At 37.5% G+C, this 25,709-nt stretch overlaps 1 protein-coding gene across 1 annotated transcript in view; it reads right to left on the bottom strand.

Annotated features, from left to right (window-relative positions):
- LRCH1 (leucine rich repeats and calponin homology domain containing 1) overlaps window positions 1-25,709 on the bottom strand; it is a 252,689-nt gene that overhangs the window by 24,956 nt on the left and 202,024 nt on the right. Inside the window, 4 exon segments of the mRNA XM_020993705.2 lie at window positions 3,680-3,817; window positions 6,234-6,343; window positions 20,946-21,018; window positions 21,818-21,871. Coding sequence (XP_020849364.1) covers window positions 3,680-3,817; window positions 6,234-6,343; window positions 20,946-21,018; window positions 21,818-21,871 — 375 coding nt within the window.

Here is a 25,709-nt window from a genome sequence, read left to right as displayed (position 1 = left end):
AGTTTGATGCTGTGCTACTTGACCCTGTAAAAGACAAGCTCTGCCTACATACACAGAACGACAGGCCTAGAAGGGACCCCAGAGGTCACTGAGCCTAATCTGCCTCTGCTCAAGCATGCCCTCTTACACATCTCTGGCAAGGAGTCCTCTGGATTTTTTCTTCCTGGCTTCCAGGGAGGCAGAACCTTCTGCCTCCCAAGGCAGCCCATTCCATTGGGATACTTATAATTATTAGCTAGTTTCTCTTTTCTTCAGGCCTAAATAACTTCTTCCTGCAACTTTGTTCTTAGGGCATTTCTGCCCTTGGAGGCCAAGGAGAACATACCTAATCCTTCTTCCATGTAACAGACCCCAAATACTAGGAAGACTGTTATAACCAAAATGAACTCGAATCCCCTACTGTAGCTATGTGACCATGAGTTAAGTCCCTCAACACTCTGAACCTCAGTTTCCACATCTATAAAAGGGGTTCAAGTAAAATAAGACATCTAATGCATTTTGTAAACCTGAAAGCACCATTTGATTTTTTTTTTTTATTAAAAATGAGCTGGGCATGGTGGCACCTACCTATAATGCCTGCTACCAGGGAGGCTTGAGACTGGGAGTTTTGAGCTGTAATAGGCCTAAAGCTAATCAGGTGTCCACACTAAGTCTGGCACCAGTATGGCAAGTCCCTGGGAATGAAAGACCACCAGGCTAACTAAGAAGAAGTAAACCTATCCAAGCCAAAAATGGCACAGGTCACAGCTTTTATGATAATTAGCAATGAGATCATGCCTGTGAGTGGTTGCTGCACTTTCAGCCTAAGCAGGACAGGGAAAGATCTTGTCTTTCTCTTTAAAATAAAAAGGGGGAGGGGCAGGGAAGGAAAACATCAATGGAAAATGAGAGGAATAGATGACTTTTGAAAAAACTAAGATCCTTATGGGGCAGGTGGCACAGTGGATAGAGCACTGAGTCTGGAGTCAGGAAGATCTAAGTTCAAATCAAGCCTCAGACACTTACTATCCATGTCACCCTGGGCAAGTCACTTAACCTTGTTTGCCTCGGTTTCATCATCTGTAAAATGAGCTGGAGAAGGAAATGGCAAACCACTCCAGTATCTTTGCCAAGAAAACCCCAAATGGGGTCACCACGAGTCAGACATGACTGAACAACAACAGAAAATGCCACATTCATTTCAATTGAATTTACTGCTATGCATTAGTAGTGCTCTGAACCACACTGGCAAAGAAGGACGTTAAAAAAATATATACTATGTAATATTATTACTTTAAAGAAGTATTTCAAATGCGTTGCCTTAATGAAGTGGGGCTGCTACTGATATCACTATGACTGGGAATGAAGGAGGAGTAATTTTTGAAAAACATAATGTGTTGTGACCAAGATATAACGTGAACCTCATTTGTATTTTTAAATTATTATACTAGTAAGACAAATATTCTGTGAATAAAACTTAAAAAAAATTTAAACAAGAGAAAAAAATAAAGGAAAATGTGGAATAGTTCAGGGTTATGTAGTAAGCTTTGTTTTACTCAATATTTTAAGCAATAACTGGAAAGAAGGCATAGGTGGCATCATCAAATTTGTGGATGACATGAGACTGAAAAAAAGTAAATATGTCCCCAGCTTGTAAGTTCCACATGGGCAAGAATCAACTCTTTTCTAAATTCTGTATCTCTACCAGTGACTAGTTCAAGAACTATAATTAGGAATTCTTAGACACAAGAAAAGGGTTTTTTTTGTTGTTGCTGTTTTTTTTTTTCCAGTTTGTTTTGTTTTTGGTGGGAGGAAGGAAACCTGGTGGTGAGGCAGAGTATACAGTGGGCTGGAAACAGGTGAGATCTCAACTCCTCAGAGAAGATGGGTGAAGGTACATTGGAGAAGGGCCACTGTGGTGATAGTATTCTGAGAATGGTGGCCTAGGAATGGTCCATAGCAGGAATCAATGGAGGATTGCGAGGTGAGGCCTGGGGATCTCTGTGCATTTCCATATCACTTACAGCTAAAACCTCCTGTGGCTTCCCTAATGAAATGAGAACTCCTGGAAAGCAAGAGCCATCTTGCTCTGCTATTTGTATCCCTAGGGCTTAGTATACAGTTATTGATATAAAGCGGGTGCTTATAAATGCTTTTCCAATCCATTTTACTGTATTATTTATTAATGCTAATAACTACACGAAATGAAGTGGGGAAAAAATCTTGGCCATCAAATTTCTGCTGCTAAAACTTTGGTTTTAAGGTTTTCATGTAGCTATAAAACTGTAGCATGACATTTCTACCTGGACGTCCCATTAATACTGCAACTCAAAATATCCAAAATACAGCAGCCCTTCTCATTGTTCCTCATAAACACAGCCACTCTTCTCCAAATCTCCTTATTTTTGTTGAGTTAACCCAGTCCGGCGATATTAAAGACATTCACATCCCTTTCTTCTTCACCCCTCTTTATCCAGTCAGCTCCCAAGTTGTCATATCTATCACCACTGAAATCTTAGGTCTTTAGTGATTCCCTGTAATTTCCAGCACAAAGCATTAACGTAGTCTGACATTTCAGGCATTCCACAGTCTTAGCCTAATCTACCTTCTTGGTCTTTCTAGATTTCAAATCATTTCCCTTTAGGAACTCTGTTTTTCAGCTAAACTAGTCTACTAGCTAGCTAATTCCTGAACTTGCCATCATGTTCCTTGCTTGTATGCAGTTTTGCAGCCATCTTCCATGCCTAGAAACCACTTGCTCTTTATCTCCCTGCCTTCCCAAGTTCTTGTTTTCCTTTGAGGCTCAGGTTAGGTGTCACTGGGAAACCTTCCCTGATGTCCCTAGTTGTTAGCATTCCCTCTGTCCTCAAATTAACTCGTATTTACCTCTCTGTGTACATACTCTCATCTATCCAGTAGAATGTAAGTTCTCTGAGAACAGAGATTTGATCTTGGCCTTTGTATTCCTAGTGGCTTAGGCCAAGACCTTTATTACTTCACGCCTGAACTATTGTGCAAGTCTGCTAGCTGACTTCCCTGCTTCAAGCCTTTGCCAGCTATAGTCCATCTTCTACTCAGCTGCCAAAGTGATCTTCCTAAAAATGCAGGTCTGACCACATTACCCCTTCTGTTCAATAAATTCCGGAGGCTCCTGACAACCTCAAATATCAAACAAACCCTCTATTTGGCTTTTAAAGTCCCTTCCCACCCTTCCAGTCTTCTTACACTTTATTCCCCTCCAATTAAGTTACACTGGCCTCCCTGCTTATCCTCAGTCTCAGCTCTGGGCATTTTCTGTCCCACACCTAGAATGCTCCCTCTCCTCATCTCCACCTCCTGGCTTTCCTGGCTTCGAAGCTTCAAGTCTCAGCTAAGTCACTTTGGCAAGCAGTCTTTCCCAATCAATATGCCTTAACTGTGGTACCTCCTCTCTGAGACTAACCCCAATTTATCCTGTATAAATCCTGTTTAGGCATAGCGGTTTGTGTGTTTTCTCTCTCATTAGACTGTGAGCTCCTTAAGGGTAGAGACGCTTGCCTTTCTTTGTATACTTTGACTGTCTTGAATGTAGGAAGACCTTAAGAAATATGTATTTATTGACTACTGAATAGGGGCTAGAAAGTAATCAGAAATGTGGCCATGGCAAGTTCTACTAAATAATACAAAAGTGAACTTAATCTGGTTAAAATTTTATACTTACCACTGCTGGTGAGGGGACATGAATGCTTGCTACAGATCGAGGGCGGATATGATTAACTAGGTGACAGAGAACCACACCATCCATCAGAGCTGCTCCTAGGTCTTCATGTAAACTGACCTTTAGTCTCATCTCAATGCTCTGGTTAGGAAAAAAAGGGAAGTTATCATTAAGTTTCTTTAAAAAATTAAATCATTAAGGAGTCTGAAGGGAAAATACATAGAGTCCAGGTATGTAAGTGTTCATACAAAATTTTTTCTGAGGAAAAGCATGATAATGTTGGGAAAGTGTGTAAAAACATCCAAACTAATGAAAACTGCAAACACTAATCAAAATACTGCAATTCCTACTCAGGTTACTTTCAGAGTAAAAACTTGTGCAGGATCAAAAAAATTCTTTGAAGCATATGCAAACTAAAAGAAGTGATAATCCATCTTCATTGATATTTCCTCCAAAATCTGGCAATATGAATGGAATGAGCTAATAAAGTGAAGGAGCTAAATAGGTCCTCGTAGGTGGGGTTAGGTCCCTAGAAAGCTCAAGGGAACCAATAAAAGGGTTGTCAGATTACATTTTGGCTCAGCCATAATTATTGTTCATTTAAGTATGTAGGATTATCATTTTGCAAGAGGCAGAAATACTTAAGATTTGCCTCTCAAATTTTGGAGCCAATGATCATTGACTGGATTTAATCAACCACCAGTTCATGGTCATGGTTAAGCTCATCTGTGTACCATGACGCAATAGTTTACCCTAACAGTCTTCCCTAATATACTCAGTGTCTGGAACACTTCATCCTTTCACAGAGCCAGAGAGTCATAGGCCAAAAATAGTCTCTTACATTTCTAATTTCGTAAGACAAGGGAAGAATTTATCTTTATTTAACAATCAACAGGCCATAAGTTTGATATTAACTGTATGCTCTTGTTTAAATGGCCCAACTCAGAATGCTGTATGGTGCTCACTACCAGCATCTCACACTTCAATTTAGATTCCTATTTGACCTCTAATTCAAAGAACTTTAGAGGTTTGACAAAATGAATGTTCTTCTATTCATCTGGTTTGAGACCACAGTGATTAGACAGTGAATCAAAGGCAAAAAGTGGCTCCTTCGTCTGCCCTCATGCTGAAGCCCACACAAGCATGAGAATCTGGAGTTATTTTTAAGAGTTCCTCACAAGAGGAGGCCCTGACTCTCTCTCTCAAAAAAAAAAAAAAAGAAGAGAAAAGAAAAGAAAAAACCCAAACATGTTAGTGTCTAAGCAAGCTGATGCTTAGAAACTCTTTTTTTGTCGTTCTCAGTGGAGTTAGAGTTAAGCCAGTCACTGCCTTTGTATAATGAACTTTTCTATTCTTGAAGGTAATTACTAAGCTGCTTCTCATTTTTAATAGTCAGTGAAAATAATCCCACTTCATTTGGTCTCTTTTTGGAGATCCTAATCTGCATCTTTTGGATTAGAAGAAGAGCTGCTGTCCAAATTTCCCCAAGTATAGTCTGAAACTGGACAACTCTCCAGTGAAGAAGCCTCAGTTTGTCCTTTTCCTCTCTCCAGGCTTTTGCTCACACTGGAATGCATGATGTCTGATTTCCATATCTCCCATTGTGGCCTATTCAAATGTCTTTCAAAATTAAAAGTGAAAAAAAAGTTCAGTATCTTTTTATCTTAAAACAAGTTACATAAATGATAACAGATCTATTAAGCCTAGGATGGAAGCCATATAAAGCCTTCCTTGAAGCTTTGCCCAGCCTAAGTCTCATCTCATCTATGAAGCGCCTACTTCCCCCCACCCCCCACCCCAATCATGTCTTGGCAGCATCTTATTGTCCTCTGAACTGCAAGTGCTCATTGTCTATACCACAATTAATCACACACTTCTTTCTGACATTTCATTTGGCTGTTTTATAGTTTATCTCCCCTCAACATGATTATAGTTAATCTCCCCTCAACATGTGTTTCACATAGCACCTACCTATATATACTCTAGTGACTTGGTAAATCTATCATTGATCAAGTGAATGATTATCAAAGTTTGGATAGTGTTCAGTATAAATAATTTTTCATATTTTCATAAGTTTTCTGATACTATCTATATCTTAAAAGCTCATGTTTTTCTCTATCTTCTCCTCCCTATGAATTGAAGGCTCTCTAGGAAGACTGTATGATTTCCCATTGTTTTATATACATGAGCAATTTATACTTTTTATGAGAATGACCTAGACTAAAGTAAGGGGAAAGGTTTGAGTCACTGCTGGAACCCATCTTTGCCATTTCTCCAACTGTTCAAAATTTTTTACCTCTTATTTTCAAACGGTTTCTACTCAAAATTTCTGCTTTCATTTAACCACCCCAGGGCCTAAGTTCCACATTTGCAAAATGGGGAGAGTGAACACAATGGCCTCTCAGATTCTGTTTGGCTCTAAATCTACAACCTTAGAACCTGTGACTTGGAACATTTTACATCAACAGATTAAACAGATTACAACACACCATTCCTTGATGAAATGCCCGGGGTTCTGCATCCCTACATCAGAATCTCAAAACAACTCCTCCCATACCTCTCGAAGTTGCTCCACAAGTTCTTTCTCTTCTCTCATTTGTTCCATCTTCCTCCTAATCGTAAACTGAGGATCTATGGATTCCAAATTCCTCTGTGGTCTCAAGAACACTAGAACAGAAAGAAAATAAACCTTTTACAAAGGGCTTTTTACGTGTTGCTTTCAATAGGTCTTCAATTGCCACAGAAGACAAAATTCTTTATTTACTATCAAAGCCACAACCTCCCCAACGTAAAAGCTCAGGTTTTCTTCTACCATCTCCTCCCTATGGATTGGAGCCTAAGATGACTATATGATTTCTGGCTGTTTTACATACGTGAACAATCTATATGTCTTGTGAGAATGACCTAGAGAAAAGGCAAAGGTTTGGGTCACTGCTGGAACCCATCTTTTCCATTTGTTTTTCTTTCCCCTCTCATTTTCACATGCCTTTCATTTGCATTTGTATTTGATCAATAAGTTGTTTTAAGTAAAAAGACATTGACATTTATTTTTTAGACTTAAAAATAAGCATAAACTAATGTTTTCTTTGACTCAGACCTCTTGATTAAGAGCTTTGAGATAACATGCAGTATTTCAAAAAAATTTATTGAGAAAGAATCCTGCCTTTTTGAGTGCTAATGACTATATGAAAGACTCCCTTCCTTTGGTGAAGAGCACACCTATACTTTCAAAACTGAGGTGACTCTGGTATAATAATCAGTTTCAAATATGATGGGAGGAGAACAGGATTGGAAAGAAGTACCATCTTTTTTACTGTTATTACTAAAACTTAAATACACAATAAGAAAAGAAAAAGCAACATATTATAAACTTAAATATTGAAACTCAAGTGCAAAATAAGAAAAGAAAAAAAACATGTTGTGTACAGCAGAACTTAAGAGAGGATTCAAAATATGTAGCAATAAATTTCTATTTCAAGAATGCCTATATAATAAATACTACATGTTGTGTTGAGAGCTGTCCATCTTTGCTTCCCTGAAGAAGTACCATCTTATGGAAACTTTTTATTAACAAACAAATGTTTCCAAAGAGAAAGTGTGGAGTCTATGCTAGGCAAGTAACCATGACTTACCCTGTTCTATCATGACAATTTTAATTTTCCTTTAGTACCCTAGCAAACAACTCACTCTCTGTGTTGACAACTCTTTCCCACCTCAATGTCTTTCCTTTCAATAAATTCTAAATCATCTGTGTCAGCATTCTCATGTTTGCCAGAAAGAGTCCCTGCCTCACTGATTTGAATCTTGACCATGTGACCCATGTCAGTGAAAAGACTGATAACTCTGGAGTCAGAAGATCCACGCTATTCCAGTAACCACTCAACCCTTGACTCCTGTGCATGGGAGGGTAAAGTCTCTCAGCCTCTCTAAACTTTGGTATTCTAATAGATAGAAAATATATTTTGTACAACCTACCTCACAGGGCTTTTGTGTGGATTGAATGAAATAATACAAATAAAAGTACTTCTGAAACTGTGAAGTGTTATTTAAATGTAAGTGTTTATTTTAATTATTATTCTCACTCACAGGATGACCCCATGTAAACAATTATAGTTAAGAATGAAGAAATGGGGAGGTAAAAGCAAATGACTCATCTAGGGTCACTGAATCTCAAAAATAAGCCAAACACTGGTTCAAACTTCATTAGGAAGTCAGCAACATTTCTAAATGAATAAATATATTGACCTAAGTAAAGAAGCTTAAGATGAAAAGTAGCCTCTTTATTTTTAATATCAACTGAAGTCAACTTTTTATAATCACTAATGAATTATAATTTAAGAATGTTTAAAGTGTTTCGGGATTTTAAATCAATCAATTACATTTAAATTGAATTTAGTTATATGAAAGTTTGTGGATGTTTTAAATATAAAGTAGAACATCAATTATTCTTTGCCTAAATAATCATAATCCTTAAAAATCCAGAATTATAGTAAACCAACAAATTACAGGGCAAATCAAAACTATGTAGGGCCAAAGACAAATCAAAGAAATTCAGTTATTAGTCACCAAAATGGCTATGAAATTAGAAAAGCCAAACGCCAGAGATGCTATAACCTGCAAGAGCAGCAAGCTGACATTAAGAGTAGCAGTGAAAGAAAGCAGAGTCTGAGGAAAAGCTAGGCTGGCACAAGAAAAAAAGATATTGGTGGGCAGGAGGAAACTGATGCATATTTTGAGAAATTCTAGGAGATGAAAAGAAAAAATAGAAATGCAATCTAATTCTAAGCAAATTAGAAATATCCTCTTCCCTAGTCTTGTTGGTACTGGTTAACGAAAGTTTTACTGTAACTACATTTAAAATAGGAAACCCTTTTGATAGATGCTGTACTGTCAATGTCAAAAAGTGCATCGAATTTAGTAAACTTTCAAATACTGACCCACCCAAATAATAGTAAGAAACAAAAGGTGCTGCTTAGGAGATACAGAAGTTTAAATGAACTAGTTGGCTATATTCCTTGGGGCAACTGTCTAACCAAAGGAAGAATCCTCCTTAAGGAAACAAAATACATGTTAAATTAAACAAATTCACTGGAAAAGGAAATTTACCCACTTTAAACCAAAAGGCCGTTTAAAAAGTTAGGCATTACTCAACTTGGCCACACGGGAGCGCTGCAGCAATACTGTTTAAATGTAAATTCCTTAGCTTTTTTGGTAGGGTAATACTATTAGTCTGAGAGATTTTTTATTGGGAATTTGTACACTACACAAGTAGCATCAATGAATTTGAATGAACTCTGTTCTTTTGTATAACTCAAAAGGAACAATTAAAATGATTATTTAGTTGTTTCAGTCACGTCTAATTCTTTATGACTCCATTTGGGGTTTTCTTGGTAAAGACACTGGAGTGGTTTGCAATTTCCTTCTCTAACTCACTTTACAAATGAGGAAACTGAGGCAAACAGCACTAAGTGGCATGTCCAGGGTTACAGACAGACACACACAAACATGCATGCGTGCACGTGCGTGCACACACACACACACAATTAAAGACTCAGGCCTTATTAGGAGAATATGTGAGATATGAAATTAATGGCAAGGCAGTTAAGCTAATAATAATATTATTAATTATAATGACCACAACAATAATAGCCCATATCTATATTGTGCATTCTATGTGCCAGGTGCTTTACAAATTCTATTTCATTTGATCCTTAGAACAGCATGGGGGCTATTATTATCCTCATTTTACAGCTGAGGAAACTGAGGCAAAAAGGATAAGTGGTTTGCCCAAACTCATACAGCTAGTTAGAGACTGAGGCTAGATTTGAACTCAGGCCTTTCTGACTGTATGCCCACTGCTCTATCTACTGTGCTGCTTAGCTGCCTAAGCATTTAGCTTTGATTTGTAAGCATTATTTTTCAACATCTTTCCTTCATAATGATCCCATGTGCCTGTTTGAAAATTAAATCCCTGGATGCATATGACTATTTACTTGTTATATGGAGATTATGCCATCAAAAGATGTTCTGTGATTTTTCCAAAAAAAAAAAATTAGGGCTAGCATTTATGTAGCATTTTAAAGTTTGCAAAACATGTTACATGTTATCTCAAGATCCCTAGAACAATTTTATGAGTTTGATGCTATCCTCATTTTATAGATGAGGTAACTGAAGCTTAGAGAGATTAAGTTCATTTCCCAGGGTAGAGACAGCTTGTGTTTTGAGGCAGGCTTCTAACTCAGGTCTTTGTGACTCCACGCCCAACACTCTCCTCAAATACTCATAAGATTAGTAAAATTATGAGTGTAATAAAAGCTTTAGATGCATATTTTATTACTGTTATAATTGAGAATAGAGAGATAGTAGCTTTGAGCTAATAATGTTCACTTTCACATCTCATTTATAACATACCCAGCATGGAAGGGCTTTAGATAATCATGCTACAATTTGCATACTTGACTCCCTTTCATTTTGTCATGACATCAGAATTATGTTGGTAACCTGAGGACAGCTCTGATCACACTGCTTAGTATTTTTCTTTCAAATTATATTTAACAGTAAATAAAGAGCCCAAGTTTTCTTGAAAGCTTCAGAAAATGAGACTATGTAAGCCCTATTCTTTGCACATTTTAAGAACTTCATCAGGTCTTGGCATTATCTTTGATTCTCCCTTCTCACAGCCTGCCCAGCCAATCAGTTGCTGAATCTCATTTCACATTTCACCCCTTCTCACTCACCAGGGCCACCATCTTAGATCAGACCCTTATTACCTTTCCCCTGAACCACTGAAATAGCTTCCTAATTGTTCTCCCTGTCTAGGCTCTCTCCTCTCTCTGATCTATCCTCTACAAAGCTGCCAACCTGATTCCCTTAAGTACTCAATAAACTCCAGGGGATCCCCAGTGTCTCCAGGATAAAATATAAATGCCTCTGCTTGGCATACAAAGTCCTCCACAACCTATTTTACTAGCCTTATTATACATCACATTCTTCCACATACCTTACATGGTACAGCCAAAATGACCTCTTGCTGTTCCTTGCACATATCTCATCCTCCCCTCTCTCTCCTGGACAATTCCCAAAGTACAGCGGGAAGACAGTATTTCTGTGCACGGTGACATGTTTTCATCTCTCCAACTTGCACTGGCTATTCCTTCATACTTGGAATGTACTTCCTCTTCATCTTTATCTCTTGGAATCTCTTACTTCATCCAAGACACAATTCAACTATGAAAGATTCCTCCCTTAGGGAAGAGCATACCAACAGCTGGGCAGCTAGATGGCACAGTGGATGGAATGCTGGGCCTAGAGTCAGGAAGACCTGAGTTCAAATCCAGTCTCAGACACCTATTAGCTGTGTGACCATGGGCAAGTCACTTAACCCTTTTTGCCTCAGTTTCCTCATCTGTAAAATGAGCTAGAGAAGGAAATGGCAAGCCACTTCAGTATCTTCGCCAAGAAAACCCCTAAAAGGGTCACAAAGAGTTAGACGTGACTGAAACAACTAAACAACAACAACCACCACAAATACCAACACTCTACAAAATACAATAAAACTAACTGAAGTGTAAGAATAGTTTTAAATATGATAGATACCTTTCACGATCCCCCCTTGCTGCTAGTGCCCTCTCTCCCCAAAATGCCTTGTAATGACTTTGGATGTTACTGTGCTTATATAGTTACATGGTTTCTCTCCAATAGAATGGAAGCTCCTTGAGGGTAGGGGCCTACTTCATTTTTTTCTTTGTATCTCTAGTGGCTAGTATGGTGCCTGGCACACAGGAAACACTTAATAAATCTGTTGATTAAATGACTTTTTAGCAATTGTATCACGTGAAGCTACAAAATGGCAATAGCAGACTTATAGACAACTGCCAGTTTTAAAATCATGCCTGACAAGTTCAAATTTAAGTTGCCTCTGCATGAGTTGAATGACAGATGGGAAGTTAGTTATAAAAAATGAATAATTCTGTTATTATACTATAAAATGCATTAAAAAACCCACCTTAAGTCAGAAAAGATTTATTTGTACTTATAAACCAATTGGCCAAAAAGATGCATCTGTAAATCAGCAGCCTATAGGCAGTAGTTAATAATTGTCCCCAAAGTACTGAGAAAAGGATTGTAAAAGTTATCTCATCCAGGGATCAGTTTTTACAGGCACATCCATATAATACATCTGTGTGCTCAGAGGATTCATCCAATCTGCTAGGCACCTGATATTTTTTTTTTTTTAAGGACAGGGCATTTAAACTTTTAATGCTGATCTGAAAGCATTCAATTCGGATCTAATTTCTTTGGAATGAATATGCTACAGTTACACAAAAAATTAGTGCATGTTCTGAATTCCAAGATTTAACATCACGTCCTCTATGCTTAAAAACAAGACCAAATCAGATCCTGTTCCTATGCTATCAAGTACTGTCTGATGGGAAAGGCCTCTTTGTTGTTGTTTTTTTTCAATTTAAGGTCAAATATGACATACCTCTGTATGTGTTAGTATGGGAAGGGGTAATTGTAAAAAAAATCATTTAATGGTTTTAACTGCTTGTTATAATTGAGGGATGGGGATGAATAAGCTTCCCAACTCTGGGAACCATGGCTACCAAAGGAAGGACAAGAAGGCTGTTCTGATTGGGTCCTGAGGGAAGATATGGATCTGTGGATGCAGCTATCCAAAAAAAGTAGTAGGCTGTGTTAGAAGGGAAGTTCTTCTTCAAAGAAAGGTTTTCAAGAAAAAGCTGGAAAATTACTTGTTGGGGATATGGTCAAAGGGATTCATAATTAGCTACAGGCTGAACTAAACAGTGTTCCAAGGTTCCTTTAGACTCTAATGTACACTTCTGAAATAGCTAAAGTTCTTCCACCTCATATCTTGGTATGATCACTATGCACATGAATGAAGATTGTGCCACCCTTAAGCAAAAAATGATCACTTAAATCAGGAACTTAAAAACTTGCAAGACAGAGAAAATGATTCTAAAGGATAGGAAGGTGTTTTATTCCTGAAAATGATGTACAAAAGGAAAGCCACAGAATGGTGAGAACCCCAAGGAGCTGGGTAAAAAGTTTAGGGCTCAGGATACACCAAAGGAAAACTGAAGGACTGCTCTTTTCAAGACATAGCTTCTCCTCCAACCTGTTCCCTCATCCACTTTGTCTCACCATCTCCCATAGGAAGTAGCTTCAAAAACTGTGTACATTTAAATTCTCATGGTTATCTAGCCAGAGCTGCTAGCAAAATACTTCCTGTGGAGCAATGATTAACACTTTTGGAGAATAAATTTTAGAAATACTGGGGTTAAAATGATGAAAAGGTAGCACTATCAAAGTCAAAATATCTTAGTCAAATTATTAATAGTGGAAGATGTTCCAGAAAGTCACAATCTGAGCAGATCCATAAAATTCCTAATTTTGGATACTTGCTCTCATCCAGGTTCAGGCACTCATCACCTCCTGCTTGGACTATAACAAATGCCTTTTAACTGGTCTCTTTGCTTTTAGTTTTTCCTCTCTCCAACTCACTTTGTGTGTGTGTGTGTGTGTGTGTGTGTGTGTGTGTGTGTGTGTATGTGTGTGTGTGTGTGGGTGGCAATTAGGGTTAAGTGACTTGCCCAGGGTTACACAGCTAATGAGTGTTAAGTGTCCGAGGACACATTCAAACTCAGGTCATCCTAACTCCAGGGCCCGGTACTCTATCCACTGCACCACCTAGCTGCCCCTCTCCACTTCACTCTTGACTCAGTTGCTAAGTTCATCTTCCTAATTCACAAGTTTGTCTAGGTCATCATCCTTCTCAAACACTTTCAGTGGCTATAGGATAAAGTGCAAACTCCTTATCCTAGAATTAATTCCTTCTACAATCTGGCCCCAATCAATCCTTCTAATCTTATTTCCTACCATTCCTCTTCTTCTCAGAACTTTCCCTTAGAGCCAATTTGGACTCTCTTCTGAGTTCTCTGATTTCATCTACCATCTCTTGCCTCCATATATATTAGCTTAGGATGACTCCCATGCCTGAACTCCACAGCTCTCCAAAATTTCACCTACTGAAATCTTGTCTTCAAAAGGCCCAGCTGAGGAGGATCCTTCATGAAACTTTCTATGAAACTGCTTTCTTCTACTGCAAATTTTCTTATAGCAGCATCTTAATTTTTCTTTTGCTCCAACCACATTCTACCCTGAAGCATCTTTACTGCATATTGCTTGTTTTATCTTCCATTAGGCAATCAGCTCCTGAAAGGCAGGGACCATATTTTTTTTTGTTTCTTTTCTTTTTTTCAGCAATTGGGGTTAAGTGACTTGCCCAGAGTCACACAGCTAGTAAGTGTTATGTTTCTGAGCCCAGATTTGAACTCAGGTCCTCCTGACTACAGAGCTGGTGCTCTACCCACTGCACCACCTAGCTGCCTCATATTTTTTTTCATTTTTATATCTCCAATGACTAGCATCAAATCTTTCTTTCTCTCTTTTTTTTTGGGGGGGTAGGCAATGGGTTAAGTGACTTGCCCAGGGTCACACAGCTAGTAAGTGTTATGTGTCTGATACCGGATTTGAACTCAGGTCCTCCTGAATCCAGGGCCAGTGCTCTATCCACTGCGCCACCTAGCTGCCCCTAGCATCAAATCTTTCACAGAGTATTTACTGAACTGAAGTTGTTGATTTGAGTTAAAGATGTTAGAAAGAGAAGCATGAATGCAAAGGGGAATTTAGAGTTAAACCAAGAAAGGACAAGAGATTACAGAATTGGCCACACTGGTAAGAATGACAAAAGTGTGAAGGGTAAAAATGAAAGACAAGTTTGTCTTCATGCTAAGCTGAGTTGATAATGAGATATCCATTTAGACATGTCTGAGTGACAGATAGCTACTGGTGAGATAGTGAATAAAGGAGGAAGACATCAGCAGAGAAGATTCATCCAGTAAATTACATGTTGCTTTGTTGTCATTTTGAAGTAACAACAGATGCACTGAGAACAGCTGAACTTTCCCAACACTCACATCTCCTTAGGGAATAAATGGGTTAGCAATTTGCTAACCCTGTAGTAGACCCATAGTAGAAACCAACACTGGTCCTTGCACTTGTGAACATATGAGGTAGCTACTTATTTAAAAGACCACATAGGAAAATGGATTCACAAATCACAGGACAAAAATATAGCCCGTGAGATGAAGATGCATATCAAGATTCATTTGGACATCAGCCCAAATATTTGGCAAGGATATTTCAGAACACAAAGGAGGCATTTTATAAATGAATGGCAAATATTGGTAAAATGTCACCTAACAAAACTTCACACTTTTGATGTTCCTACATGAATAATTAAAAAATAATCCTACATTATTACCACTGAGCACATTGGGATATCCATACATGCCTCTTTAAAAAAAAATAATTTGTGGCTGGAAATGATAAATGAATGACTGTACAAGCTTTCTTTCTGGATAAGGACTTTAGACTGCTTTGTTTCTGAGCAGAATTCTGCTGAGCTTAATGAAAAAGTGAAGTAATATGGTACAGGACCTTGCACACAGCAGGCAATCAATATTTGTTGACTATTTCCATTGAAAGCACATTGGTGAGTCTGGAGACCTAGTTTCTAGTCTTGATTCAGCTATCATGTGACCTAAGGCAAATTCCCTGGGCCTCACTTATGAAAAGATGGAGTTGTATGAGATGATTTGAAAAATGCTTTCCAATTCTGAAATACTATAAATCTGAAATCTAGTACTATGTCATCTTCATATCTTTAATTTCTTATTCCTTTAATCAACACTAGATTTTTAAATTGGTCTGCTTTCTGAATATCTCAATTTTAAACCTTCTTTTAAAGGAAGGAATTAACAAGAAAGTTTTCAGCTAACCCTTTTCGATTGTCCCTATTAGAGACAGCAGTTTTGCATTTGTCAGGTTTTAGTGGAATAACTTCAATTGTGGTTTTTATTGTGGAATTGTGGAATTTTAAAATTCCTTTTGAATGGAACCACACCTTCCCTCTTCTCCCACAAAAGTCAGCTCACTCTTCCACATATGGGATTAATTCATCATATTAAACCAAAATCTGGTGAGAAGTTAACAGTTAATGGCTTAAAATTTCTATGTATTCAAGAAGACATACTTATACAGGGAGAAATATATCCTGTTGGAAAACTGATCTTCCCTTTGTGTTTGCAATGTGGTTATATATAATCTCAGTCTTCCCTCATCCCTCATCTAACATATGTTTAATAATCTTTAATCTTTCTTATCTTAATTATCAGCTAACTCTAAATCAAGGTATGGGTAGTATTTGCACATTTATTCAACTGACTTCTTTTCTACTCCTTGCCTCTGACATTCAGCAGGCATCAGAATAAGAGATGTGTATATTAATATTAGCTAGCAAGTCTACATTCTTGACAATGGAGAGTTAACTTCATACCAAGTCAACATCATCATATCATTTCTAGATCTGTAGAATCAAAATATAGAGATAATCCATTTTCTTCATGATCACTGTCCTTTGTAAAGACAAACTATACAGAATCAAGGAATCCTAGAAATGAATCTAACACTTGGGTCTTCCAAGGAGGCTAATTAGAAGTCACAATTGAACTGACTTCCCCAAATGATGAATAGTCAAAGGATATGGATAGGCAGTTTTCAGAAGAGGAAATCCAAGCTATCAATAGCTATATGAAAAAAATGCTTTAAATCACTAACAAGTGGAGAAATGAAAATTAAAACAACTCTGAGGTACTACCTTACAGGTATCATCTTAGCTAAGATGACAAAAAAGGAAACTGACATGGTGGAGAAGATGTGGGAAAATAAGTACACTAATGCACAGGTGGAGCTGTGAACTATTCTGGAAAGCAATTTGGAACTACATACAGAAAGTTATTAAACTGCACACACCTTTTGACCCAACAATACTGCTACTTGGTCTGTACTTTGAAGAGATCAAAGAAAAAGGAAAGGGATTCATATGTACATAAACATTTATGTCAGCTCTTTTAGTGGTGACAAAGAACTAGAAACTGAAAGGATGCTCATCAACTGAGTAATGAATGCACAAATTATGGTATATGAACATTATGGAATCTCCTGTGCTGTAAGATGATGGGGATGGTATTAGAAAAACCTGAGAAGACCTGTATGGACTGATACAGAGTGAAGTGAGCACAATCCAGAGAACAATTTATACAGTAACAGCAATATTGTAAAGATAATCAACTTTGAAAGATTTAGTAACTCTGATTAACCCAATGGCCAACCACAATTTCAAGGATTTATGATGAAACATACTATCCAGCTCTAGATAAAGAACTAATAAATTCAGAATGTAGATTGAAATGTATTTTTTTTTGTTTCCTTCTTTTTCTTGCTGCCTCCCCCCCGCACCCTAGAACGTGGCTAATGTGAGAATTTGTTTTGCATGACTATACATATTTGTAATGGGTTCTATTTTTCTTGCTTTCTCAATGGTTGGGGAGGAAAAAGGTATAGGGAGATAATTTGGAATTGAACATAAAATAAAATTGAATAAAGAAAAAAAAATATACGTGATTCTTAGTATCTAACACAGGGAAGGAACTTAATAAATATTTGAATTAAAAAAATTGAATTGCCTCAAAAATCTCCTACTTTACATGTAGAGAAAGCAGAGGTTTAAATATACTCAGATTGTTTTAGATGAGAAAATCCAAATCCTTGTAAATTTGAAGATGATTAGGAAAATACTGGAGGTGAAATTATTCTGGTAGGTTATTTCATTTTACAACATGTCCAGGATTTTTACTTGGTTAAATTGTATTCCAAAACATGCTATAGAACATTTAACATGCACTTCTTTTTGATTGATCCTTAAAGTACAAATTTTTTTCTTTTCATAAGCATGCATCTGAATGTTTTGCATTTTTAGCTGTCATGAGGTCTAAATTATATGCTCAGTATGTTCACTGGCATGTTAATGTACAATTGAACAAATATGTACAAAACCACCTACCATTGTCACTGTCTCCTTCTGATGGAATATTGTAGCTATAGTTGTCCCATGTTTGTGCCTGTGTAAGTTTGTTGAAGGAGATAGGAGGAAGAGTGAGGGATGGGTCTGCAGGAGAGGAGTGAGAGAATTGGTCCACATATAGTTGCACAGGGACCAGGAAAAAAACCAAAGGGGCAGCAGCATTTCATAAATGGCATTAGGAATGCATGGAAATGAAAAGGATTTAATTTATATGAGATTAATTAAAATGTATAATATTGGAGGAGAAAGATGAAAGATGGTTCATGAAATAAAAAGAATGAATAAAAATTGAGTGTTAGTAATTACCACAGATTTTTCCATGCAGTTAATATTGTTAACATTACCACAAATGTTAGAGCAGTTATCTTCATCAAGAGTAAGTTGCAAGAGAGAGTACCCACAGATTATACACAAACAAGCCAGAGGACGCATTTATCAGAAATACCCCCAAATTACTGATGCTTGCAACAGAGAAAACATGAATCCCACAGAAAATAATTACATGGTATAGTATCCGTGTAGATGGATTATTCGAAAAAAAACCCTATTTACTTATAGAAGTAGTATTAGTTATACATGAAATTCTACAAGGTAATATGTTATTTGACTTCTCCAAAATGAGACAACCTTGAACTCTAAGTATCTGTGAGTCAATCATTTGGCAACTAATAAAATAATCTGTATCTTATTCATCTATATACTAGATTAATATGATAAGCAAGTATCATTCCAAGTCTCTATTTTATCGGTCATGGGAAACTAGGGGGATCAAAAAAAATGGTGTGGTCTTAGTGAAAATTTATCTGGTTAAAAATTATCTTTTAAAACACACATAAGATGTAAAGAAAAGTGTCTTGGGGAAAATACAGTAATGCCAAAAGAAGATTCCAAGTGCTATTCAAATTCATTGATTCTGGGCAGTGCTTTAGCCTCTGAGAAACTGTCTTTAAACTCTATGGACAATCTTAATAAAAATGAAATGTTTTAATTAAACAACAAAAATCGACATATGATCCAAAGTTGTGTGCACCAAATTTTAATTCATACTTTCTCTAAGATTATGTAAGACTTTGCAAAAATGAGAAAATATCTGATGTAATTTTTTAAAAAAAGGAAAAAAATGCAGAAAAACTCAATATGTAAGATTCAGTCGTGTCACTTGGTACTTCCCAGGATGGTAGTGTTATGTATAGTAATTAAATGTCATGGCTTTTCAACAACGCCCATGCTTTCTGAGTTAACTATTCTGCATTCTAGAATATGGAGAGGTTCCAAAATCCGTAGGAAAATTGTCATGCCTATATATCATATTTCAGATGAATAAATGTCTTATTCATGTTTCACCACTACAAAGAATTTGAAATGGATAGTAGGCTTAAAATTTTAGGCCCTAGTTAAATTCATTAAGAATTTTAAAGATCCCCCAAAATTAAATCATCTAAAAAGCAATCTGCTAGACAGCAAGTTAGTTAATACAATAAAGAGGAGAAGACAAAAAATAGAGTCTATTGTAAAGGAATGGGTACCATGTAATGTATTATCCTTCAGATACAGAGAATAACTACTGATTCATCATTAATAGGCTACAAGATCTAAACTGTTTTCTCAGTGGTGAGACTAGGTTTTCATTCATCCATTGACACTTTCACATCTAGCCCTCCTAGTAACTATGGGCACACATCTGAAAAACAGCTGGCTGGGGCCATAGAGATGTAGTCTATATCTACATAGAGATGTAGTCTGTATCCATGGAAGTAGACCCACATGGCTTTCAAACCTGTATCCTCAGCCTCAATAACATGATGCTTTAACCACCTGAACTACCAGATAGTCATCTATCTATCTATCTATCTATCTATCTATCTATCTATCTATCTATCTATCTACTATCTATATACACACACAAATATGTATAGAAGTTCCATAGCTATAAAATACTCAAGAAATTCTTGACACATTTAAGTTTGAGAAAATAGCTTTGCACATATGCAAAGAGTGCAATAACATTACACTTAGCCATCTGCTACCCATCATTCATCCTGCCCCAGAATGAAGGGTTTTTTGTGTCCAAAAAAAAATGTAATCACTTTCTGAAAAATAAATTTTCCTTTAAAAATTATCTTTGCTCTTTTTCCTATGGATACCTTTATTTAAAAAGGCAAATTACTTCTGTGGTTTCTAAAATGCCAAATATTAAGTGAGAGACAAGCTTCTGCCAGATGTTAAATGGTACTTGGTTAAAAGGAGTAGTAGTGAGTGTTTTTGTTCTAAAGTCCAAGGAAATAAAAATACCAGTGAAATTTTGAGAGACAAAAAAGATGTAATTTGGAAATTTAGATGAACAGAGCATTGACTTCCCACAGGCAGTTCTACTTATGTGGATGGATAACATCTCCTGCATACAGTTGTAATTTATTCATGCGACTATTCTGGCATAAACAAAGCACTAACACATATGCAGTGTTGCCTAATGGAAGCTCCATGCAATCATTTTCTTAAAGACAAAGGGGCCTCGCTACCTTTCTATCTGGGCTGCATGGCTGTGCCACAATAAGCTACCCTTCCAGGAGAGCCAGTAAAAGGACCACTGGAAGCAGTCCAAAATAGATCTTTGTCATGCAGAGTTGTAGAATGAGGAAGCTGTAATGGTACAAATGTAACTATGGCACCATTACATTCTTCTTTGGTGCATGGCATATAAATATTTACTGAAAGTCAATTTTCTGTGGTACCCCAAACCACCCAATAAGCCCTATGCTAAAAATAAATATTTAGCATCCATCAAATATATAAAAGAAGTGGGTGAATGTGTCAATTAGAGACCTTCTCTCTTCTATCTGCCTACCTCTTTAAATTTCAACTTTGAGTGCACTATGAGTCCTGGAGAGAAGAGGAAAGCACTGTATTTCCTTCTATAGGTTAGGTTATTGCTAATGGGTATCTTCTTATGGTAAATATCCCTGCAGATTATTTCTTCCAGATTCCCTGATTGCTCATGTTTTCTGTGTCATTCAAAGGGGGGTAATAACCAAACAATGATGATTCACATACAGTGGTCTAAAATCTGCCATCATATTTTACCTTATCAGGATTGGAACACCAAGATTATGTACCTCTATCACTGATGAGGGTGTTAGTAACTAATAACGCGCAGGTTTCGAATCCTGAAGGGAAACAATTGAGTTCTTTACATGTTTGTGTGAGGACTAATTCAGCTTGTGTTTCATAGGGAGATTCTCTTCCCCTCCAATCTTAACTTACCTGATCGAGGTTTCAGGCCAAATGGAGCTGGGCTATTTGCAGTAGGTGAGATGGCAGGGGAATCCTCTTTAATCTGCTGTTACAAGGAAGATGAAATTCAAGAAACTGAAACATAACTAAGGATACTGATTTACCTAATAGGATGACAATTATGCAGTGCCACTGTCTTAGCCAGCTCTGGTATCATTGCTGCATTGTGATCAAAGGGAAGACAAAACTATCCTGATGGATGAACATCTGCCGTACAGAATTCAAATCTCTATATTAAAAAATAAAGTCTTTCTTCAGCATTAATTTGACTTTTGTTGTAAACAGTATGAAAACTGTAAAAATATTTCAGAATAGATGGTGCATCAAGACCAACTGAAATGAGAACCCTCTTCTCCCTCACATACACACACACACACACACACACACACACACACGCACACATTCAGTACACCTCTGATAAAGAATTTCATAATACAATAAGGTTAGGAAAAAAAGATGAAACAGAACAGATGCATAGTCTTTAGGGAAACAACGTATTGAATCATTTATGGATAACAAGAGCTTCAAAATATTGACCGTTTGCATACTATTTTCATTCTGTTAATAGAACTTTCTATAAATAACAGTACTCTATGAAAATGTTTCCATGAGTGTTTCCAAGAATAGAAATTTTATTTTATTCTTAAAAATGAAACTTTAATCATGAATGGGGCTGGTGAGATATGTGGTAGCAGATGAAATTGAGAGGGATTCCCCTGAGAGCCTACCACACTCAATTCACTCATTAATCACTAGAAACTTGCATGATGTTTTTTGTCGGAGATGTGCCAAGTCAGAGCACAGCAAGCAACTTATTCTTCCCTTGCCTCTAGGCCGCTTACCTCATTTTGAGAACACCGGATCCCCATACTTCCTAAAGCCTGATCATTTTGCACCTGAAAGGAAAACAAAACATTTAGTAGACCAGGCTGAATGTACTGCACAAATACTTTGTAATAACATGAAACTCATAATGTAGAATAACACATATATGTGGCCACACAAGTTCATGAAAAGGCACTAGGGCAGATAGAATACAAGAAATTATAATAGAGACCTCACCTATTCAGAATTCAGGACAAACTCACGAGATTATGGACACAGCCAAGAATAAGGTGAGAGGGTGACAAAGATGCCTGGAAAAATCAAATGGATGTCACATCCATTATATCATAATAGATCCCTATAATCATAGCACTATATGGTTAGGAGACACTCATATTCTTAATTTATGAGCATCCTAATAAGCTTGGCCAGCTTATTTGGGAAACCACAGAATATTATAGTTAGCTGAATGTAATTGGGGAGGTCTGCTATGGAAAGGCATATTGAGAGCAGTGAAGCAAGTGGAAGCTCATAGCCAGAGAACAACAGAAAAGACCCAAACCCCCGAGATCAAAGAATCAGACTCTTTCAGCTGACCCTTCTCTACTTGTTAGTGCTCTCTTGCCTCAGATTATCTTGTGTTTACTTGTCTACTTACATCTAGTATTCCCCCACTAGAATGCAAACTCCTTGAGCCCAGGAATCATTTTTTTTCTTTTGTTTTTCAGTCTCTTTTATGGGTGCCTTGCATATAGAAGGAAAGCTTGCTGGATTCAATTGAAATGGGTAACATCTACTGAGAATAATCATTCATTTTATAGTTGAGGAAAATAAGGCTCAGAGAAGTCCGACAGACCTAGCTTTAAATTCTGGCTCTGACACTTACCATGTGACTATTGACAAGTCATTTAACCTCAGAGCCACTTATACCTGCAGCTCTGTGTCAGCAGCCTCCCTATACAAATAAATGAAGAAGCCAGGGCCTTGGCATGGGTGAGGTGGAGCAGGAGAGAGGAGTCTGCATATCAGCTAACTGCCAATTCCCCAGGTTCCCACGGCACTTCCAACAGGAATCAGCAGTAGTCCTCGGACTTTAACCTGCCCACCTGGTTTAAGCTCCCTGCTTCCTCCCTGCAATGCTGGGTCCTACTTGACCCAGATAAGAACCCTGGGAAAATTCTCTGGACTATAGTATTTATAAATAGTAAACAGCCCCTTCTCCCAAGGACCTCAGCAGACCCTGATCTGTTTCCATCCTCCTTGCTGACTCCTCCAATGATATAGCCCCTCGATAAAGCTGACTCATTTTCTGCAAAGCCAGGAAGCCAGTGTCATTTGATTGACAAGTACACAGGGGACAGGTTGTAAGATGTTAGAAAACTGAAAATGTAGGAAAGAACCAGGTTACAAAGGGTTTTAAACACTAAATGGTGTTCTCTATTTGATACTGGAAACAACAGGTAATTGGGAGCCACTTGATTTTATTGAATGAAGTCAGACCTGGGCTTTGGGAAGATGAACTGGACAAATGAAAGAAAGGATGGACTGGTGTGAAGAGAAATTTGAGGCACAGAGCTCAATTAAAAGGCTATTTTGCAATAGTCTAGGAGTGAGGTGATGAGGGCTTGCACTAGGGTGGTGGCAGTGTCAGCAACCTGAAAGGGGTATATATGAAAGATGTTTTGATGGTAGAATTGATAGGATTTGGCAACTTGACCGAATACGTAGAGGGTTTAAGAGGGAGAATAGAGTAAAGGATGACACCCAGGTTGTGAGCCTGAGTGACTCAGAGATGGTGGTGCCCTCAATAATAATAAGAAAGTTAGGAAGAGGAGTGGGAAAGGTGGGGTGGGAAGATAAAGAGTTCAGTTTTGAATAAGCTGAGTTTAAGATATCTATGGGACATTCAGTCTGAGCTGTCTAACGGACAGTTAGAGATTAGAAACTATAGGTCAGGAGAGAGGTTAGATCTGGGAATCATCAGCATACAAATGATAATTTAATCCACAGGAGCTGATAGGATCCACAAGTGAAATGGTATATTGGGAGAAGAGAAGAGGGGCAAGGATAGAACCTTGGGAGGCACTAATACTGTGCATGACCCAGACGAAGGTCAAGCTAAAGAGACTGAGGAGAAACAGTCAGACACATAAATAGTAGAAGAAACCAGAGAGAACAGTGTCATGAAAATCTAGAGAGAAGAGAATGTCAAAGAGGAAAGGGTGGTTGACAAAGGTCAAAAGCTGGAGACAGGTCAAAAAGGATGAAGATTGAGAAAAGGCCACTAGATCTGTCAATGAAAAGATATAATCCAGGGTCCTGAAAATATTCCATAACTTCTGAAAAAAAACCTCACAGACTTTTAATATTACCATGTTTTCCCTCATATAAGGTACCAAAACATCGTGAAGTCTAGCCATTCTTTTTCTTTGATCAATTGCTGAAGGTTTCTATCCAAAAGTGTTCTGGTCTTGACATAAAACCCTTAGGAGAAAATTAATCTTGAGAACAAACTGTCACTTCATAACAGAACAGCCATTTTTCAAACTCCTGACATATATTTTTGGCCTCAGATGTGGTCCACCCTCTAAGTAATTCCTTCCTTTAGTTCCTCCTCTGTATTTTCATTTTGTAATACATGAGATTAGATTAGTGAGATCATAATAGTAAGTATGAAACTCTTGAGTATATTCAATTCTAAATATAGTGAAATGTTATCCCACATTAATAAGTAAAATGATCATGTTCAAGAATAGGTAATGTAAGGTAACACAACACTTCTGATTACAAACCAGTCACTCTATAATGGTACCCTGGCCTCCCTCCCTCAATCACATTTATTCACATGACAGCTCTGTGCTTCAAATCATACTGTTTCCCTTTCTGCCTTCCACACACTCCATGTTAATTTTCACGTCTGTGCTTCTGTTCACGCTCTGCATGATAGTAGCAATGCTGCCTTGTTTAGGTTGGTTCCCTTCTGAACTTTCTCAGGCTCTCTTCTGTGCATTTTAAAAATGTTTCACTGAAGGCTGTTCTTTTTTCTGCTACATTTCTCCCTTTTTTAACCTCCTAGAGCACTAAATCACATAATATAGCCCTTGATTACATATTTTATTGCTTTCATTCTCTAATTCTTTGTGGTTTTATCTCCCAAACCAGTCAGCCAGACAGTTTTCCCCTCAAGGGCAGGGGGCCTGCTTTGCTTCATGCTTCTCAGATCCTCACCCCATTTGGGGACCTGGCAGAGTAGAGGGCATTCATAAACTACTTGAAGCCAAAAATTCAATGTTCTAAATCTGAATAGGAGTGGAGAGAAACATAAAAATAGAAAGGAGTCATAAAAATCAGGTATTGCCTCTATGCAACCCTAGGAACCAACTTTCCCAGTGTTTTTTTTTTCTTTCCTTTAGCTCATGGCCTTTTTATTTTCCAGGCCAACTAGCTACTTCTCTCCTATCCTGGAGGAATGTTTTATAGACAAGGACAGAGAATTGGATTAGAGCAAGGACACAAAAGCTGGGGATAAATGAGCAAATCTCAGAATGAAGAAATGGTGGAACTGGTGCCGGGATGGGCTGGGTCGCATGTTTTAGCACTGTATCTGGAAGACCATATACACAGTAAAATCTGTAAGCCTGTAGATGGAAAGAAGTCTGTCCATGTTACAAGATACCAATTCTGGATAAACTTAAGGAAGAACCCATTAGCCTATATGACGGCAGGAAATTAACAGAATATAACTATTTGGTCAATATAAAGTAATTGATTTAGTAGGAAGAAAAGTCTAAAAATATATTTCCAAAACCATTAGTTTTGAGCTGTTATAATCCAGCACTCCACACTTATAATGCATATGGTTCTAGCTGCTACCTTGCTAGAAAGGAAATGAAGCTGGACATGGTCCAG

This window comes from Phascolarctos cinereus, unplaced genomic scaffold (genome assembly GCF_003287225.1).
Source record: "Phascolarctos cinereus isolate Bilbo 61053 unplaced genomic scaffold, phaCin_HiC Scaffold_726;HRSCAF=1367, whole genome shotgun sequence".
In the NCBI taxonomy this organism is placed as follows: domain Eukaryota; kingdom Metazoa; phylum Chordata; class Mammalia; order Diprotodontia; family Phascolarctidae; genus Phascolarctos; species Phascolarctos cinereus.
Note: the sequence above shows the minus strand (reverse complement) of the source record. Positions and strands in the feature narration are given on the sequence as shown.